Source organism: Lucilia sericata, unplaced genomic scaffold (assembly GCF_015586225.1).
Source record: "Lucilia sericata isolate MDLA Ls3-8-SP2 unplaced genomic scaffold, ASM1558622v1 Contig000524F_arrow, whole genome shotgun sequence".
Taxonomy (NCBI): Eukaryota; Metazoa; Arthropoda; class Insecta; order Diptera; family Calliphoridae; genus Lucilia; species Lucilia sericata.
Genome location: NW_023994536.1, coordinates 189,046 through 209,841, shown reverse-complemented (window position 1 = coordinate 209,841; position 20,796 = coordinate 189,046). Strand labels below are relative to the sequence as shown.

At 33.2% G+C, this 20,796-nt stretch overlaps 4 protein-coding genes across 5 annotated transcripts; 3 read left to right on the top strand and 1 right to left on the bottom strand.

Moving 5' to 3' along the window:
* The first annotated feature begins 8,570 nt into the window (after positions 1–8,570).
* On the top strand, positions 8,571–9,287 carry LOC119605822 (histidine-rich glycoprotein). Its single transcript, XM_037959138.1, has one exon. It carries the CDS (start codon positions 8,571–8,573, stop codon positions 9,285–9,287), a length of 717 nt encoding a protein of 238 aa, XP_037815066.1.
* A 3,860-nt stretch (positions 9,288–13,147) lies between these two features.
* LOC119605827 (eukaryotic translation initiation factor 3 subunit K) lies at positions 13,148–14,982 on the top strand. Its single transcript, XM_037959144.1, has 3 exons — positions 13,148–13,361; positions 13,479–13,918; positions 14,637–14,982. The coding sequence occupies exons 1-3, from the start codon at positions 13,291–13,293 to the stop codon at positions 14,789–14,791; spliced, it is 666 nt and encodes a 221-aa protein (XP_037815072.1). The 5' UTR covers positions 13,148–13,290; the 3' UTR covers positions 14,792–14,982.
* On the bottom strand, positions 14,961–16,889 carry LOC119605826 (TATA-box-binding protein). The gene is made up of 3 exons (XM_037959143.1): positions 15,977–16,889; positions 15,648–15,891; positions 14,961–15,575 (listed from the first exon to the last, which is right to left on the bottom strand). Exons 1-3 carry the CDS (start codon positions 16,519–16,521, stop codon positions 15,297–15,299), a joined length of 1,068 nt encoding a protein of 355 aa, XP_037815071.1. The 5' UTR covers positions 16,522–16,889; the 3' UTR covers positions 14,961–15,296.
* A 512-nt stretch (positions 16,890–17,401) lies between these two features.
* On the top strand, positions 17,402–20,655 carry LOC119605836 (kinesin-like protein Klp68D). Of its 2 annotated transcripts, none has more exons than XM_037959158.1 (3): positions 17,402–17,760; positions 17,867–18,602; positions 18,675–20,655. In XM_037959158.1, exons 2-3 carry the CDS (start codon positions 17,935–17,937, stop codon positions 20,404–20,406), a joined length of 2,400 nt encoding a protein of 799 aa, XP_037815086.1. In that variant the 5' UTR covers positions 17,402–17,760; positions 17,867–17,934; the 3' UTR covers positions 20,407–20,655. The 2 variants fall into 2 exon arrangements, with proteins under 2 accessions (XP_037815086.1, XP_037815087.1); XM_037959159.1 differs by having other exon boundaries at positions 17,415–17,760; positions 17,913–18,602.
* The last annotated feature ends 141 nt before the right edge of the window (positions 20,656–20,796 follow it).

The window sequence follows — 20,796 nt, the reverse complement described above, 5'->3', positions numbered from 1 at the left end:
TTGAGTGTCATCCTTGTGGTGTTTTTGGAATGTAAATTTTGTGATTTCCAACTTCCAACTTTCTAACACAACAATAATCGGTTTTGGCAAATGGATCGGCAGGATCTTGACGTCTTGCTGCCTATGTTAAGTTATCATCAATAGTAGTCTATCAAAGCCAAACTGTAAATGATTTTACAGACATATCAGGCAATTATCCAATTTCTATCATTGCAGTCCAGTTCGAATATTGTCACTAATAGGGTAAAGCTAAAACCTGTCTCACGATGCTTTAAACCCAGCACATGTACCCATATATGGGTAAACAATCCTACTTTTGGGGAATTTTACTTCACACTGAGAGATAGCCGACATTGAAGGATCAAAAAGCGACGACGCTATGATCGCTTGGCCACCACAAGCAACTAAATCATAAAGTAACTTTTCCGACAACACTTCTTAACAAAATCCTTAAATAAAAAGAGTCGATAGGCCGAAATATTAATATCCCTGAGTGTACTGAACACCGAGATTAAGTCAGATTTGACCTTTTTCTTTATTTGCCTCAAAGCGTGCATGGGATTCAAAGCTGCATTTAGTCCGTCATAAGACAAGTTAGTTTTACTCTACCAATGACAATATGTTTTCGCGACTGTGTACGCTACACCCGTTGGAGTATACCTGAACGCCTTTAATATCGTATCCAAGCTGGCTTTTGGGCTTTGCATGTGTGAACAATCCTACGTTTGGGGAATTTTACATCACACTAAAAGATAGCCGACATCGAAAGATCAAAAAGCGACTAGCGCTACGATCGCTTGGCCAACACAAGCAATTAAATCATAAAGTAACTTTTTTAACACTTCTTAACAAAGTTCTTAAATAAAAAGAATCGATAGGCCGAACTTTTGATACACTCGTGTGTACTGAACACCGAGATGAAGTCAGATTTGCTCTTTTTCTCTATTTGTCTCAAAGCGAGCGATTTTGGAACACATATTACTTGAGAGTTGTATTACCCCGGTCAAACTGCCTACCTGACAATGATCTGAGTCATGCATTGTTCCTTAATTAAGTTGACAAATGGTGAACAAAACCTCGTCATGGTAAATTCTTTCAAGCATCAATAAAATTGGAAACATTCGATGTAATGTTGTTTCATTAGTAAAAAGGCTTTAACTAATTAACCTAAGCCATTCTGATTATTTCAGTGGATACACGAGAAATTTTCTTTAAACGATATCTTGAGCGATTAACGCTTATAATCCTTACATTTAAACCTTTACATATCTAACTTTAGTCTACAAATTGATCTCGAAACATATGAGCGCATTTAATACTTAAGAACTTAGTCTAGGAATCGTGAAATGCTAATGCTTGATTCTAAAGTTTCAATTTGTAAACTCAGCAAAAACTTATAAAATCGTCCCTAACAATGTCACACAACTGATGATCACATATTCAATTATATAGTTTAACTGAATGATACAGAGTTAAGTTTTCGAAAACTGTGAATATTCTTACATTTTTATGCGATGTATGAATGTTTGTTATATTTTTTAACAATTATAATAAAAAAACACCTACCTTTATATAAAAAGGACTTCATAAATATTTCATATGTGCGATGCGAACAATTATATTCACTCCCATTTGTAGAGGCCTATAAAAGATTATTTAAAAAAACTCATTTATTATTTCATATATTTGTATGTATTTTTTGTATATATTTAAAATTGTATTTAAGAGGTGTTCATGTGAAAAATTCAATTAACAAATTTTGTATTATATTTAAATTTTTAATAACACAAACTGGCCAATAATGTTATGTATTTTTTTTTTAATATTAATGTATATTAAATACAAATTACCATATTCAAGTATTTCAACAATATTTAACCTGGTGTCATTGTTTAACATATACAATATGATTAATTGGTTTTTAAGTTTGTATGGCATTCACTTACAGGCATATAGTATATCATTCAGTATACATAAATTTATTAAATATTTTACTTATATTTTGATATAATTATTAACTTTACATATTAATTTCTTTCGCTTGTATGGGTATTAATTAATTGTTGATATTTACTTATAATTTTAAAGAGTTAAATTGTATTTTCTAGGTAAAATCCGAGTCAGATCAATGTAATTGTTTATTCCAATATTCCGAAATTTTGTAGTAGCTCTAGCGTTTCCAATATTTCTGCTGTTCTCCAATGATTCAACCAGGGCACTTGTGAACGTTTCTACTTTATCGTCTATATCCTCTTTATTTTAATATTGAAAAGTGTCCTGTTCTAAACGGTTCTTTAATAACGTCCCGAACATTGTCCAATTATTTTTAGATTAATTCTAAAACTTTATCGGCTTTGGTGGTGGCCGTAGTACAGGACTGCTCGTCTGAAACTCTCCAATCTTGAAATTCGTTTATAAGCTCTTCGGAACATATAGTTATATCTAATACTTCTTCTGTGATTCTATTGACGAATGTAGCTTTATTACCTAAGTTCAATGTAATAAAGTTGTTAATATTAAAGAAATCCATGAGAGCTTGTCCCCAGGTGTTTATGCTACCCCTAGCTATATGGTGGGAGTTGGCATCGCAACCTATTACAATTACCAGTTTCATTAGATCCGACGTTGCATCCGATGTTGATAATTCTGATGAGAGGAGAAAACATAAGTTCTTGTCGTGATCTCGGGTGAGACCCTGTATCAGCGTAGAAAAGTTGTCAATTAACGTAATTTAACCCTGAAATCTTGTTACGAATCGTCCAAGATTCCTGGATTAAGGCTATATGTATATTTCCTTTGCTTATTTTCGGCATCAGAGCGTTGGTCTCGCTTCGATGGAGGTTTATTTGGATAACCTCAATCATGGTCATCCATCAAACAGTCTTCCGGCAAGTTGATCACCTCCTTGCTCTTTGGATTTGACACCTCCAGTAGTGGCTATTGATGCTATGGGTACTACTAATGGCACTGCGGTGTCCTTATCAGGCCTAGGAATAGCAGTATTTTTAATTGGCACCCTACCAATTTTGGAAATGGGTGCTGTAAGTAAAAAGAAACTCCTCATGTTCAGTGCGATGTCCGCTGGTCCAAATACATATTTATCAAGCACAGCTATTTGTTGTCGTTTGGCCAGTGGAGCGCACAAGACATTGCAGGGAAAATTCATTCTTCTGCCTTACCGTTTGTATGTGGATCAAACTACCTGTTAAGATATACCCTGCCACATTCGATGTAAGAAAATTTAAACACAATGCCCTGCGTAAGTACCCTGAGTGCTATTTGCGTCAATTCACTAAGCTAAACAATTGCTAACGCAGATGGTCCATCCGTGATCTCCAACTTTTTTACGTTTTATTTAATTATTGGTTCTGCCTCTATTGTACAGGCCTTATAATAATTGACTTGCAAGTCAGCTCTGCGTAGCCTTTATCGATGATGTATTGCGATAATTGACCTAGCAAGCGGGTTTGGATGGGAATGCAATTTTGCTAAAAATGCTTCACACGTTTTTTTAATTCTTATTTGACAAATGGTACATCTAAGTCTCTATGGATGTTTTCGTTTCTTATACACCATGAAGAGTTGGTGATATAATCGCCACTAGAAGGCAGTAGAATCGTATGTATTAGGCCTTTGGGTCAAAACCTGTCAAAAGCTTGGAAAACATCTTTATTGTTAAGCGATTTACTTGTTCTATTGTTATGATTTTCTTTGGAAAACTTTCTTAAATAGATTTGGCAGACAAGGCAATAAGCTAATTGGTCTATAATAAATATGATACCTGGCTTCGGTATCATATTTATTTTGGAGATTTTCCATACTTTCGGAAAAAGTCCTGGAGACAAGATCGCATTAAATAATGCTGTGAGCACAACAATGGAAGGTGTAATTAAATCGTAACCTTGAGATTTCCTTATGTTAAGATTGTATTTTATGATTTTCAGAACATCTTCCAAACTAATGTTTATTAGCTCAGAGTCTGCTTTTGTGTGAACAGGTAACGCCCCTATACAAAGCTATTTGTGAGGGGATTCGGTTGGAATACATTACTTAAATATTCAGCGAATACTTTGGCTTTATCCATTGGACTTCGTGCCCAAGTGTCATCAGATTTTCTTAACGGACTTTGGCCCTCTACCGGTGGTTTAGAGGTGCTAAGTACTGATTAAACTTTTAATATAGTTTCGATTTCTGCGATCCTCTTCCGAATGAAGGGCTCTTTTTAATTTTTTACTTGCAGTGTATAGCCTCTGCTTAGCAGCCAATCTCTTCTACATCTTCTCTTTTAGAGAAAAAGTATATCAATTTCTGTATTAGAAATAAGCATTTTGGAATTTGGCACTGACCCAAGGCCGAAGAGATTAGAGACATGAAGTCACTAACACATTTATTTATATCTTCCTCATACTGCTTATCGATTTTTTTTGTACTTCAACCAATCAGTCTTAAAGAATGAGGCTTCTGTACGAGACAATGGATATTGACCGTAATAGTTTAGTATCACGGCAAAATGGTCAGAAGATAATTCAACAGAGTTTCTTCTTAATATTCTTGATATGGCAAAATCTATTAGACCAGCAATTTTTCTAGGATCAGAAGGCCAATAAGTTGGCTGACCATGTGATATAAAATCTAAGTGATTTTTTCGATCAACTAGAGTTCTGTACAGCTGTCTGCCTTTGGGATTCATTTGTCTGGAACCCCACTATGTGTGCTTAGCGTTGTAGTTAGTCGCCACATGCCAGGAAACGATCTCCTTGGGTATTAAATTTTAGCATACTTTTTTTAGCATATCGAGAGATATCTCACCAATGATAGCTGTTATATTTTCTTTCTGGGCTGGAATTGTGCATGGCTTTTCTCTGAATATGAGAGACTTCCGATATCCCTACAAAAACTAGTCTAGTGGGTTCAAGTCACATGATCTTAATTGCTCACCAAACTCCCAGTCTCGAAAGACTCATGGTATGGCGACTGATATCTGGTACTGTCTTGTCTAATAAAGTGAAACTTAAGCGAAATTTGGTTACACCATCTTGAATAGCCTGTATAACAAATGCAAGGAATTTAAGTAATCTTAAAAACTTCCATTCTGGCAGGTAGAATCATTGTTGAGGTTGTTCTCAAAGATCCTATTCTAACGATTGTAATTTTTCTCAAAACTTTCTCAAGGAATTCGCAGCTTTAGTTCTTATATAGGGCTTTTCACCAGACTGAGACTCCGTAAAATAAAAGTTTGGATTTTATTCCTCAATTTTAATTATAAAGCTTTAATTTCCATTATATTGGGTTTCCGATATAGGTTACTATCAAGAAAGTAATAGTCGGAATGTGCACATTCGGAACTTAATAGGTATAGAACCTAAACTAACTAAGAAACATTTGACTCCTCTAGAAATAGCTCGATCAGAGCTAAAAGGCAATGAAATGCTTAGCATTGACGATGGCTTTCTCAACCCCAATATTACAGTGTCCCTTTAACGATACACGATAGTCTGAATTAAAAAATACATTAAAAATTTAATGTAGAAAATATTTTGATAATTATTGTACATGTAGTATTTGTAAGAAACCCACACTTCCTCTTAGCTTCATACGCAGCATAATTTTGTATTCTTTTCTTTCTTCATTCTTTCAAAAGAATCTTTATACACTTCGTTAAAAGGAAACAATGAGCCAGCAAATAGAACATTTAAAAAAATATCACTTTGATGGCCATACAACAGCACAAACATTGTTACAATACTTTGCACACATCCCTTTTGGCATGAATTGGTTAGTTGGTAGCGCAAAAAAAGGCTACAATACAATCAAAAAGGCCTTTTGTTTTCGAAACAACTTAAACATGTTGTAAGTAAGATATTATTAAATTGGCAACATAAAGAGACCAATTTGTATTCTCACCTTAGACTAAATGGAACGCCTCGACAGATGATGAAGAAAATAATAGTGATAATACAAGGTATTAACCCTACAATCCCTAAAAAAAAGGCGTACGTCTTTGATACGGGAGTTTAAATTGTTATTGTTGTCGTTATAATACCAAATGACACTTGTAATCTGGTGCAAGTCTTAACGAGAGATTTATATTTGAGCTCTATATTAAAATGCTAGGCTTAAGATGAGATTCAATGTAAGCTACTGTCGTTGCCTCTACTTTTGTCGCTTGCCAAATGCAAAAAAAGAGTTCAAGAAAAAGGAATTAAGACAATGGAAGGGTGAATGTTTTGAGATCATTTTGTTACTAATTGAAATCTTGTTTGCTAGTTAATTAAATCCTGGGACAATAACTCAACTCGTTATTTAGTTGCAAATCCAAAAGGATTATTTAGTGCACGCACCTACAATAGATAGTGTATGTGCATTTCTTGCTCTGGTGAAGAAATGAACAATTAAAATTCTTGAAATGAGCAAACAATGCCTTTGAAATGGTATTATTGTGGATGGGATTACCTCTACGTTAGGAAAGGTATACGTTTGAAGGTAGAATGTATCACAAATAAATTAGCGAAGCTTTTATTGTTTTCTTTCAGAATGTTGAGATATCGGAATATTCGATATACATAGATTGTCTGAATATTGTTTTATCAATTGGAATCCAAGAATTGCGTCTTTAAAATACCACAGGATTTAATCGCAAATACTCTAGATAATTACTGTAAACAACCTTCTAGAATCTTAACCTATGAAGGATTTGGACCTGTATGTTATGCAGACGATGTCGTAATTTATTATGCGGAACGGATGAGAAAACCCTAAATGTGACTTTCGGTTGGGATTAACTAAGAAATTAAATATCAACATATATTTGAGAAAACCAAGAGGCTAAATGTCAATCCAACGGAAACTAAATTGAAAATAACGCATGAAATCAACAAAGCACATCAATATTGGGAACTATGTAGGAGAACCATAACCTCGAATTGGAATATTAGGCCAACAATGATAAACTGGCTTTAAATTAGAACTTCTTTAGGCAAAGAGTGTAACATAATACCAATACAAGGAGTTGAGCTCTATGCAAACTAAAGTTCAGGAAACATTGCTGATACGAGGCGGCACCGAATGGCTCTAATCTCAAGGCGAAATGACAAAAGATAGTTATTGGACATAGCATTAATATTTTCTGGACGTATTGGAAGGGGACGTGCCCGATCGCATAACAGAAATTATGGGTAACTGTAAAACATTGTACTAAGATAAAATATCGTGGTCTATCGAAGCTTTAAAGCAAATTCCTGCAGGAATCTCTTATTACAATTATAGATTTAAACTGGGAAACAAATCGGGTCTGAGGACTTACATACATTGAAAACCTCGGAACCGAATTATGCACAAACACCATACGTTCTCGATCGCACACCGGAAGCGAAAATTGTCGGTAACTGTGAAACATTGGAGTAGGATAAAAGATCGTGGTGTAGCAGAACTTTAGAACAAATCCCTGCATGAATCTCTTGTTACACTGAAGGCTTTAAAATGGGAAACAAAACGGGTCACAACACTAGCTTTCGGACGGAAGTCCGTGTAGTAGTAGTAGGAATAGTTTGAATTTGGTGCGATCAGCATATGTACCGATAGTCAGAAGGCAATTGGGGCGATATCAGCTGATAAGGTTAAATCTAAGACTGTTTTGAAGTGCAAAAGAACCACAACCGAATATTCCGCCAGTGCTATGCTCTGTATCGTTTAGATGCAAGACCTTTCGGAAAAAGGGAAAGAAGCTTGAAGAAGTTGAAGCTGAATTCCCATGCGGAATGACCCCAATGAGAGCAGGACGAGAAGAGAGCTCAAATGAAGAGAATACGAAGAAGACAGCTACAGGCTTTAGTCAAATTTAGATTCAAATAGTTAGATTATAAAATGTTAAAGAACTACGACCAGGAAACTGAGTTTCTAAACATTTAACTATAGCTTCCTATATTAGGTTTTTCCACCAGCATTTGCACTGAGAAGGAGCTCACAATAGTCACAATAGCTAAGTCATTTTTATGACTGAGATACCAACTGAAATCGAAAAGTCTGGACCCAAAACTTAAGCGCATTTGACAACAAAAGTAATAAACGTTGGCAGATATAAATGATATAAATATCTTTAAAGTTTCTTTTGAAATCCAAATTTATCCCATCCTTTAATCTATATTCGTAACGCTTCCATTAATGATCATTAGTCCGAAAATTAATAGAATCCTTTTGATGCTTACTAAATTATTTATACCCCCTTCTTAATGTATAATTGAAAAGCTCTAAGTAAGTTTGAAGTCCAAAATCTTCTGCAGTAATATTCAAAAAATCAAATCCAAATACAATAAATATACAAAAACTTTTCAAACTTTTTTCATCTCTTCACTCACAACATTAATCGCCAAACCGTACAATTCAATCAACCATAATAAACGCTCTACTAATACTTTCCTAATCCAATTTGTTTATGTTAAATGAGGCAACAGCACAAATCAATTGTGGTCACCTGGTTACGTTATACCTTCATTCAAACTATTCGCAATACTAACAAAATTTTAGTATAAAAGTCAATAAACTTTGTAGAATTAAATCAGTAGTTGTTAGAAATGCGTTACTCTCTGAAAGTATTTTTGGTTTTTACACTACTTATCTCGAGTGTAGTGTTGGCCAAAAAACATAAAGAAGAATCTTCCGAAGAAAAGGAAGAAGAGGGTAAAAAGCATAAGGAGGAAGAACACAAAGATAAGAAACACAAACACGAAAAAGGTCACAAAGAACACGAAGAATGGGATGAAGATGAGAAAAAACATCATGAGGAGGAGGATCATAAACATCATCATGAAAGTGAAGGTGGCAAAAAGAAAAAGGAAGAAGATGAAGAAGAAAAATATGGCGAAGAGCACAAACATGGCAAGCATTTAAAAGGTGGTAAAGATCATCACAAAAAGAAATATAAAAAGGGACACAAGGAATTGGAACATCATAAGAAATTCCATAAAGATGAATACAAAAAAGAAAAGAAATTCTACGATGACGAAGATAAAGGTGGACATCATAAGAAATATGGCAAAGAGCATAAACATCATGACAATGAAGAGGGAGAACATAAAAAGAAGGAAGAACATGAAGCGGGTAAAAAGAAAAAGCACAGGAAACATGAGGGTCACTACAAGAAGGGACATCATGATGAGGATCATAAAAAATATAAAAAAGAACATGGAAACAAGGAAAAGGAAGAGGAACACAAGAAATGGGGCAATGAGGAAAAGAAGAAGAGTAATAAGAAGAAGAGCCACAAAAAGGAAAGTGAAAAGAAAGATTAGTTTTTAAAATAGTTTTAAGAAACATTAATATAGACCAATAAAATTGCTTGGAATCGGTTACTTGTTTACTCTTCATGGTTTACATTTTTTATAAATGTGAAAGTTTCCTTTGTTTTGTGGGGCTTCATAGCAGAAACAATTACATATTTGGTTTTAGTACTTCTAATGTGTGTATTTTGTGTTAAGATTTTACAAATAGCAACAGATTGTTGATTGTATGTGATTCATATTTACTATTAGGATTAGCAAATATAATTGAACTGAATGGTGTGTATTAACCCTTTTTCTCTTACCTAGCATTCTGAAACATGTTTGTGGTTACGTGAGAATTTATCATTGCCAGTGAGTCTTTGGTAGGTTAATAGTTAGTGTTTGGCTCTGTTAAACCAGAGGTGTTGAGTCCGATCCATTTGCAAATGTGCACAACGAGACCGATGAAACTAACTAACTAACTAACTAACTAACTAACTAACTAACTAACTAACTAACTAACTAACTAACTAACTAACTAACTAACTAACTAACTAACTAACTAACTAACTAACTACTAACTAACTAACTAACTAACTAACTAACTAACTAACTAACTAACTAACTAACTAACTAACTAACTAACTACTAACTACTAACTAACTAACTAACTAACTAACTAACTAACTAACTAACTAACTAACTAACTAACTAACTAACTAACTAACTAACTAACTAACTACTAACTAACTAACTAACTAACTAACTAACTACTAACTAACTAACTAACTACTAACTAACTAACTAACTAACTAACTAACTAACTAACTAACTAACTAACTAACTAACTAACTAACTAACTAACTACTAACTAACTAACTAACTACTAACTAACTAACTAACTAACTAACTACTAACTAACTAACTAACTAACTAACTAACTAACTAACTAACTAACTAACTAACTAACTAACTAACTAACTAACTAACTAACTAACTAACTAACTAACTAACTACTAACTAACTAACTAACTACTAACTAACTAACTAACTAACTACTAACTAACTAACTAACTAACTAACTAACTAACTACTAACTAACTAACTAACTAACTAACTAACTAACTAACTAACTAACTACTAACTAACTAACTAACTAACTAACTAACTAACTAACTAACTAACTAACTAACTAACTAACTAACTAACTACTAACTAACTAACACTAACTAACTAACTACTAACTAACTAACTAACTAACTAACTAACTAACTAACTAACTACTAACTAACTAACTAACTAACTAACTAACTAACTAACTAACTAACTACTAACTAAACTAACTAACTAACTAACTAACTCTAACTAACTAACTAACTAACTAACTAACTAACTAACTAACTAACTAACTAACTACTAACTAACTAACTAACTAACTAACTAACTAACTAACTAACTAACTAACTAACTAACTAACTAACTAACTAACTACTAACTAACTAACAACTAACTAACTAACTAACTAACTAACTAACTAACTAACTAACTAACTACTAACTAACTAACTAACTAACTACTAACTAACTAACTAACTAACTACTACTAACTAACTAACTAACTAACTAACTAACTAACTAACTAACTAACTAACTAACTAACTAACTAACTAACTAACTAACTAACTATCTAACTAACTAACTAACTAACCGGGCAATACATCTCTTTATAGTCAGGCCTATAAACCACACCTTAGTCGGAACTACAAATCTTTCTATAGTCTGGCCGGTAGACCAGTCAGTAGGTTGGAATATTAAACAGTTCAAATAAAAGTCTATAGTCTGGAATATATACCAAGCCATTATCTGGAATATACACCAGTTCAAAGACTGGATTATGTATCAGTATATAGTCTGGACTGTTTAATATAAGAATGATTTGGGATGTATTATTGAAATCTGTTAGACTATAACGGTGGAACTTGGAAGTCTTTTTGATTCTATTTCTTATTTAATTTTATTTTTTTATTTTTTTTTTTTTTTTTTCGAAAAGGGAATAAGAATGGTCTCCTAGAAGAGTGGTACACAACTCTTCTAAACTAAACTGAACTATCGATCTCCTTATAAGGTGACATAAAAGAAACATTTGTAATTCCTTATAAAAAAAAAACTTCTTGCAAACCAAGCCAAATATCAAAAGACAAAATAATGCAGTAATACTGTTCCAAATAAATCATTACCGACTATTTAAATACAAATGTATGATTACCCCAATATATCAACAACCAACCACAATCGCCCACCAGGTGTTATCACAGCAGGAGTTTAACCGATGTCAAACCTACTGCCCAAACAATGGCATCTTTAGATTACAAACACACACATCTAACAAAGATATTAAATGCATATTATTGCAAACAAAAATGTATCTCCTTCACACATAATGGAGTTTAATTTTACGCTTCGTTTTGCATTAAGGGATGTTTTTTTTTTAAGATGGAATGTTAACGGCCTTTATATAATGATATTATAGACACTGGCAAAATTAACAAATAGTGCCTTAATTTTAGAAAAAGTTCTATTAATGAAAAATCTCCTGAAGCTCCTTAAATAACGGTTCGATTAAGAAAAAAACTGATATTTTTCTTCCAACGTCATTATTGCAGATTTACTATAGTGGTGTAGGGAATAGATATTGCTGGTTGTATATAAAGCTAGTGTCTCGTTGACTCTATATCTTGCCATAATACGTCACTTCTAATAAGTGTTGAGAAAGGAATTGTAAAAATGGAATCAATTGGAACAGCAAAACTTACAGTTATGCATGTAATGTACACAAATCGAGATTAAATATTGAATGTGTTTTCAATTATTAAAATTTTGCGGCCAAGTTAACTTGATGGCAGTTTTTAACTTGTTACTAGTACATGATAATTTCAGCTTGGAATTTCCTAGACAACTTTTAGAGTAAAATGTATTAATAACAGCCAAAAATCCGAATGAACAAAAGATAGACACCGGATGTAATACCCTTTCCGTCTTAATAAAAACATTTTCCGATGCAATTTCTAGAATCTAGATTGTCTCTTCCCCAATTCAATTGCCCAAAAGTAAGACTTTAAAAAGAACATGTACTGTTATTTTAGAAGTTTTTAATAACTTTAGGCATTTAAGGATATAAATTATTAAATATTTTCTTTGCAAAATTTGTGATCATATTCCAATTACATACATGCACAAGGAAATTTAGGAACACCAATAAAAAATATGTAAAAATAACTTACCTTCGGTATTACTGGCTGTTCATAAGGCTAGGCAACTACTTTATGTATTTAAAAATACTAGAAATAATACACTAAAACAATTTTATTAATCAATTTTTTGCTTTTTTATTATATTTAAAATTATACACATAATTCCAATTAGAAACGATTTAACGCGCACTTTTAACTAATTCACCACTTTTGTTTACATTAAAAATGTGCTGCCAGATGGCATAGATAATCAATGTTGTAATATACATATATAGATAAAACACTGCAATAAATGTAATCAAAAAAAATGTTCACGGCGATTTGTTTAACATTTTTCACCATTAATAGTAAGTACATCAGATTCCTTTAGCGATCGGATGATTAGTTTGGAAGTAATTTGCAATTTTAAACGTTTAGGTATGTAATGATGTTCTTAGCTCATTATATGAAATATTAAAAAATAAGAATTTATTTTTACTTAAAATTAAAATAAAACATTGAAATTTTTAATAAAAGTTTTAGTCCGTTTAATATTACTTCTTTTCCATTAGAAATACATATTTTTTTAAAATAAACTTTCATTAAAACGCTTCTTTTCCTAGAGTTACCTAAAAATATTGTATTATAGCGATTTTTCAGCATTAGCATATTGGCAACACCCTCAACTGTCTTTCTCTTCGCAAACGTCACTTTTGTGGTATTGTTTTGCGACAAATATTTTTTCAACAAATTTTACTTTGTTTTCGTGTGAAAAAGTTAAGAAAATATTAAATTCTTGCAAAAATGCCTCATATGGTAACAATGGAAAATGGCCAAAGCCAAACTATACAGGAAATGTTGGGCTGCATCGAAAGGTATGAGCTAGAAAATACACAAAAACCTGCACACGCTTGCAGGCCAAAGATATCAAACATAACCTAAAAATAAATTGCAAATTATAAATAAGAAATGACTTTTCTTTACTTTTTCAGATACAATCCCGATCATTTGAAAACTTTGGAAGCCTATGTTGAAGATCAGGCCAAAAACAACACCTATGATTTGGAGGCTAATTTGGCAGTATTAAAATTGTATCAATTCAATCCTCATATGTTGAATTTTGACATCACCTATACCATCTTATTGAAGTCACTGACCAATTTGCCACATACCGATTTTGTAATGGCCAAGTGCTTGCTGTTGCCCCAACAGATGAAGAACGAAACCGTACAGACAATTATCGATTTGGCTGACATTTTGGAACGTACAGATTTCACTTTGTTCTGGCAGAGGGCTGAAGTTAACAAGAGCATTTTCCGTCACATTCAGGGTTTCCATGATTCGTTACGCAAATTTGTTTGTCATGTTGTGAATATTACTTTCCAAACTATTAAGAAAGATTTGTTGAAGGAAATGTTGGGCGGCATTGAGGGTAAGTTGAAGGGGAAGAGTGGAACAGGAGGATAGTGTATAGAATAGTTTCTTATTGAAAACTTCTCCAATGATTAGTTTTCCATAGAAAACCTTTTCAATCGACGATTTTCTTGGGAAAATGTTTAGTGGAGCAATTTCCCATTGAAAATATTTTCTACGAAGAGTTTCTTAAATAAACCCTTTTCAAGGAACAATTTCCATAGTACTATACATACTTACAATTTGTCATAGAAAACCTTTGCAACCAACGGATTTTTTTGTTTGGAAAACCTTTCAAGCCAACGAATACATTTAGAATATATTTTCTGCGAACAAATTTCTGTAAAGGATCCTTTCTAAAGAATTCATTTCTATAACAACATTCGAACAAACTGTTTGCTGTAAAAGTAGTTTCAATTATCAATCATTTCAGCGAAACTTTTCCTAAAGAAACGAACAGTTCATCAAAAGTTCAATTGAAAATCTTTTAAGGAATTTTTTTCATTGGAAAACCTTTCTTTAGTCTAACAGGTTTATTTAGAGAAATCAAATGTCTATAAAGAAAACTTTCCAGGAACTTTTCATTTCTATAATTACAACTTTAATTAATAATAAACTGTTTCCTATGGAAGACCATTTCATTAAACACTTTCCTCTAGATAATATTTCCAATAAACGGAAATTTGTAAAAAAAACCTGTCCCTTTTTTAATTCTTTATTGTTTTTTATTATTTCAGAAGCCACTTTAGACAAATGGATGAAACAATATGGCTGGAAACGTGATGGCAATTTGGTGATTATTGCTTCACAAGATGAAAAGATCAAAACCAAGAATATTACAGAAAAAATTGAATTCGATAATGTGGGTGGTTTAATGGCCCAGTGTTTGTAAAAGATGGATGGCTAAAGCGTAACCATAATTTAAACAAACTAATATTAAGCTAACAATATCTCTGTTCCAAAACCCAGACTTTTTTTATTCCCCTTTGCATTCAAGTGTGTAATAATTGTAATAATTAAACCCCAAGATAAAACATAAAGTAAAATAAAAATGCAAAGTGTTTTATACAAAAAAGAACAAAATTTAAATCTTGTTTTTATTGTTATACTAATAAACTTATATTCAAAACTTCTTATGATTTAAGAGGGGGTAGCAGGCATTTTGACAAAATATTAGGACTATACAACTAGGTTTTATACCAAAAACAAAGGCTTAAACTACTTAAAAATAAATTGAAAATTAATAGAAAAGAAAAAAAAAATACAAAAACTATTTAAAGATAAATAATAAAGTTATTAAACCGTTTGCATAAACTCATAGCAATGAGCTGTTTTTAAGCCATCTTTATTACTTGCTACAAGAATAATTTGTAACAACTAAAGTAGTTTGTAAGATGTTAAGATTGTTTTTTGAACTTTTTCAAAATGGGAAATATTTTATCAAATGCCTCATAAATTTCACCGCGTACTTTAGCTCCCGTTAGCACAACTTTACCAGAAACGAATATCAATAGGACAATACGTGGACGCACCATACGATAGATAAGACCGGGAAATAATTCCGGTTCGTATGAAGAGAAATTACAATGGGTGAGTACCAGACCCTCCAAACGTATGGGAAATTTAACATCACAAGAACCGACCATATTTTGAATTTTAAAATCGAGAAATTTGGCCTAGAAAGTTTGAAAAAGTTAAATATTACATACTATACAAGGAAAATGGACATTATTTAATAGATTATTTACCGGAAATCCTAATTTCTGTATAATTCTGGCATATTTACGGGCGGCCAGACGTGAATCATCTTCACTTTTAGCTCCGGTACAAACCATTTTGCCCGACGAGAATATCAAAGCTGTGGTACGAGGTTCACGTATACGCATAATAACAGCAGCAAAACGTTTTGGATTGTATTCGGCATTACGGGCATGTAAAGCAATCTTTTTCAAATCTAGTTTACAACATAAATTAACAGTGGAAACAATATTTCTGAAAAAAAAAAAAAAAAAAAAAAAAAACAAAAAATGAAATAAACAATGAGCTACCACATTACATGACATGATCTCAAACTTACTGTAGTTGTGGCACAATGCCGGGATCCGCTGAACCCGGAGTCATGGGTGTCATAGGCGTTGCCGGGCCCATAGTTTGGTGTATATTGCTTAAATTATCAGTTCTATCACTCATCGGCACCATGGGCGACATAAGACTTTGTGGTGTTTGTGGTTGCATTAATGACTGCGGTGCTGCTGCCGCACTACCACTACTCTGTGCTCCCATATTAGATGACATTGAACTTTGATATGAGGGTTGATATGATTGCATTTGCTTATGTGGTACTGGCAGTGTGGGTGCATGTTGTCCCATATTTGGTGTATTCGAGCCTGGTGCTGGTGAATTACCACCCATAATGTGACTTAAATCATGACCATACATATTATTGGACGAGACGTTGGGATTATGCGCTCCATTAGTGTTAATATCATGTTGATTATGTTGGTTCATAGCCGAGGGATGGTAGACTGGATTGGCGGCCACAATCTGTTGATCGGCCTCCATTTGATGAAGTGGCGTGCCAATACTGGGTATTGAAAAACCTGGACTCAACATTTGATCCATGTTTTTGTTGTTTTATTGTATAAGCGTTAAAAAAAGTTTTACAAATTTCTTTCAGCAAATGTCCTTTACAATATGTCCGCAAATGACAAAAAAAAAACTATATTTGGCGGCAGCTTCTATAAAACGCAGCCGACGCAATTCAATTGCTTTACCACAACAAAATAAGAAAACACACTAGTATTTTTAACAAAGTAAACACAAATTATTTTATATATTTTTTATTTTCCCAGCATATTTTATTAATAGTTAATTAATTAATAATAGCCTTTTTCTTAAATTTCAATGCTTTAATGGAAAATTCCTGTATTGATTTCCGAAATCAACAATTTCTTAAATGTTTTTTACCAAAAACTATAACGGTAGTTGCCATATTTATGGAAAAGAGGGAAAAAATTATGATGCTGCCATATCACATGAAAATGGTGAAAAAGTGAAGTTGAATTGAGATGTAAATTTCAAGTGGCTGAATATATAGGCGAATTCGTAAGAATGCGATTAATTAAGGTTTGTTTATACTTTTTATCTTCGTGATAATGTTATGTATAATTTTATCCATCTATTGGTAATTTCTACAATATAATTTTCGATACTGTAAAGTATATATATACATATGCATGTATTTATTCCGGGTCCTTATAAATAGAAGAGTAGTTTTAGCAATATCTGGCTGTTTGTTCGTATTTATGTTGAAATTCTATTTCTTTAAGACATGCTTTCGAAAAAATCGTTATTTAAAATCAGCAAAATCTTTAGAAATAATATTTTTAATAAATTACAAAAATATCCTCCCCTATTATTAATAACATTTTAATGACAGTTTGACGTATGCTGAAATTAGAAAAACAGTCATAGTCTATTGTGAATGAATGACAAATAAGTGAGAAAAAACACACACATACTGACAAGAGCAAAGAAAATAACATTATTTTACCAATTGGTTGTTAATTTTCCTAAAATAAAAACTTTTTGATAAATTATTTAAAATTACCAATAAAATAAAATTATACAAAACTTTACAACAATATGTGAAAATGTCCATTATTTAAAGAAAACTGAAAAAAATCATAATATATTTTAGATAAACAATAAAACAAACAAAGGAATCCAAAGAAAAAACACCAAATTTGGTGTGAGGAGTGGAAACTGTGAAAATAGTTGAGTAATAAAGATTGTGGAGTAACCATAATATCGACAAGGTTAAAGCAATTGCAGCAGTAATTAAAATTAAATAAAGAAAAGGTAATAACTTTCCCAAAAAAAGTTTTTATTAAAATATCTTTGAAGATATAATTCGTTAGAAACAAAATTTGTAATGTTATTGATTTTTAACACTTTTTTTCGCTAGCCTACGTTTATTATTATTAACAAGTCTTTGCCTTGGTTACACTTAGGTGTTGTTGTGGCCCTATAGTTATGAGTGCTAAAACACGCCAACGACCTGCTACGGCTAATAGCCAGACGCTAAATGAATGTGTACAGGTGGTGGTAAGATGTCGACCCATGAGCAATAAAGAACGTTCCGAGGGCTATGATGAAGTCATTGGTGTTTATCCAAATCGTGGTGTTATAGAGATTTCCAACTACTCGGATTCGCAAAAGGAACAACGTAAAGTCTTTACCTATGATGCGGTCTACGATGCTGGCTCATCTCAGACTACGGTCTACAACGAGATTGTTTTCCCTCTGGTCAGCTCGGTTTTGGAGGGTTACAATGGTTGCATTTTTGCCTACGGTCAAACGGGTACGGGCAAAACATTTACCATGGAGGGCATACGCGGCAATGATGAACTGGTGGGTATTATACCGCGTACCTTCGAACAAATCTGGCTGCACATCAATCGTACCGAGAACTTTCAATTTTTGGTTGATGTTTCTTATTTGGAAATTTATATGGAAGAATTGAGAGATCTTTTAAAACCAAATTCAAAACATTTGGAGGTGCGCGAAAGCTCATCGGGTGTTTATGTACCAAATCTACATTCCATTACGTGCAAGAGTGTCGACGATATGATGAATGTCATGAAGGTGGGAAATAAAAATCGTACAATTGGTTTCACCAACATGAATGAGCACAGTTCAAGGTGAGACATAGTTTAGGGTTGAGTTTTTAAGAAACTTTATTTAAGTCCTCTTGATCTTTTCTTCTTTTACAGATCTCATGCCATATTTATGATAAAAATCGAAATGTGTGACATTGAGACAAATACCATTAAAGTGGGAAAATTAAATCTCATCGATTTGGCCGGCAGTGAACGTCAAAGTAAAACGGGTGCTTCAGCTGAACGTCTTAAGGAGGCTAGCAAAATTAATTTGGCTCTCTCCTCTTTGGGTAATGTTATTTCAGCCTTAGCCGAAAGTTCACCACATGTACCCTATCGCGATTCGAAGCTAACACGTCTCTTACAAGATTCTTTGGGTGGTAATTCGAAAACCATAATGATTGCTAATATAGGTCCATCGGCCTATAATTACAATGAAACTTTAACGACCTTGCGTTATGCATCCCGAGCTAAAGCCATACAAAATCAACCTATTAAGAATGAAGATCCTCAGGATGCTAAACTTAAGGAATATCAGGAAGAAATTGAACGTCTTAAACGTTTAATCGGTTCCAAACAACAGCAACAGCAACAGCATGTTAAAGTCGAGAAGCCACCCAAGAAGATTGTTAAGAAACCCAAAAGTGAAAAGAAAGAAAAATTGCAACTTAAGGAAATGGATGAGAGTTTAGCACAAACCAACTCGGAAATAAATGATGTGGATGAAGAGAAAGATGAACCGGAATCGGATAAAGAAAATGAGGTTGAAGAGGAAGTGGCCAAGACCAATGAACAGTTAGAATGTGAGCGTTTGGAAACTGCCAAACTGGCAGCAAAACTATCCGAACTTGAGTCCCAGCTGGTAAGGGGAGGTAAAAATTTACTCGATACCTATAGCGAACGACAAATTGAATTGGAAAAGAAATTGGTGGAGATTGCAGAGCGCAAAAAACGTGAAATTGAAATGCAACAAAAATTGGAATTACAGGAGGAAACTACTTTGGAAATAAAAGAAACCGTTACGTCCCTGGAACAGGAAGTGGAATTGAAGAAACGCAAACTCTCTAAATGTTATGCCAAATATTTGGCACTACAGCAAGAGCTGAACGACTGTAAATTCGAGCATAATCAGGATCTAAGAGAATTGGAAATGGCACAAAATGAATTGGTCAAGGAACTGAAAAGGCAGCTATTAATTATCGACAACTTTGTACCGGTGGAGGTGAAACAACGTCTCTACACACAAGCCAAATACGATGAAGAGCAGGAGGAATGGAAATTCTCGGCATTACCCATTTACAACGATGGCAGCTATAATAATAAACGTCCCGTTTCACATCCCCAACGACGCAGACCCATTTCAGAATATGCCTTGTTAGAAGCTAAAAACAATACCTCAGATTCCGCTTTACGTTTCAAAAGCGAAAACATTGTCAACTATGAACTGGAAATGCCCTGTCGCACTACCCAAGAATACAAAACACCCAAAGTGTCAGCTTCTCTGCAGGCCGTTTTGGCTCAGGCCATGCAACCCGGTGATGATATCGATATAGTAGATAATCATACCAATTCCATACGCAGTCGCTTGGAAAGCATTATAAATGCCAGTGCTAATGCAGCTGCGGCCGCTTCAGCAGCAAATATGAATGGTCATGGTCCGAATGCCAACACAAACGGTGGCGGCGTACCTATTTCCAATGGGGTGCGTAGTATTAAGTCTAGTCGTGCTACGGGTATACCTCCAGCTTCAGCTATCGATTCGAATAGACGTCCACCCACTGGACGTACTCAAACAAAAAAACCAGGCTCGGCTTATCCCAAAGCCAGAGGTCTAGTCACTAAATGAATTTAAGTTTAAAATGTTCTCTTCTACTCTAAACATGTATATCTCAAATATTACGTATTTTTTAATGCATTTTTTTCTGTTTTTTACGTTTTTTTTAACACATTCATAAGTCTTTCTTTAAGACTATTAGTGCAATACATTTTGTTTTTCTAAAGTTTTTTTGTTTTGCTTATTTTAGCTTAATTTATAGTTTTTTACGCAACTGTATTTTATTTTTAATAAAACTGCATTTCTTTTTATTTATAGAAATTTAATTTTATATATTTTTGCTACATTTGACAGTAAGAAGTTTTAGAACAAAATTTCAGTTGAACGATTAGCGTTTCTGTTTAAAATAATCCTCGAACGTAGTTTATGAGTACGTTAGCTTATTAAACTGGCAGTTTAAAT

What these genes read in the sequence shown, in the direction of transcription:
- LOC119605822 (XM_037959138.1), top strand. Translation starts at nt 8,571, where the DNA reads ATGCGTTACTCTCTGAAAGTATTTTTGGTTTTTACACTACTTATCTCG.
- LOC119605826 (XM_037959143.1), bottom strand. Translation starts at nt 16,521, where the DNA reads ATGGATCAAATGTTGAGTCCAGGTTTTTCAATACCCAGTATTGGCACG. An exon ending in GGCATTGTGCCACAACTACA is followed by an intron (nt 15,892 to 15,976) that starts GTAAGTTTGAGA and finishes TTTTTTTTTCAG; the next exon opens with AAATATTGTTTCCACTGTTA. An exon ending in TACAGAAATTAGGATTTCCG is followed by an intron (nt 15,576 to 15,647) that starts GTAAATAATCTA and finishes CAAACTTTCTAG; the next exon opens with GCCAAATTTCTCGATTTTAA.
- LOC119605827 (XM_037959144.1), top strand. Translation starts at nt 13,291, where the DNA reads ATGCCTCATATGGTAACAATGGAAAATGGCCAAAGCCAAACTATACAG. An exon ending in ATGTTGGGCTGCATCGAAAG is followed by an intron (nt 13,362 to 13,478) that starts GTATGAGCTAGA and finishes TTACTTTTTCAG; the next exon opens with ATACAATCCCGATCATTTGA. An exon ending in AATGTTGGGCGGCATTGAGG is followed by an intron (nt 13,919 to 14,636) that starts GTAAGTTGAAGG and finishes TTATTATTTCAG; the next exon opens with AAGCCACTTTAGACAAATGG.
- LOC119605836 (XM_037959158.1), top strand. Translation starts at nt 17,935, where the DNA reads ATGAGTGCTAAAACACGCCAACGACCTGCTACGGCTAATAGCCAGACG. An exon ending in ATGAATGAGCACAGTTCAAG is followed by an intron (nt 18,603 to 18,674) that starts GTGAGACATAGT and finishes CTTCTTTTACAG; the next exon opens with ATCTCATGCCATATTTATGA.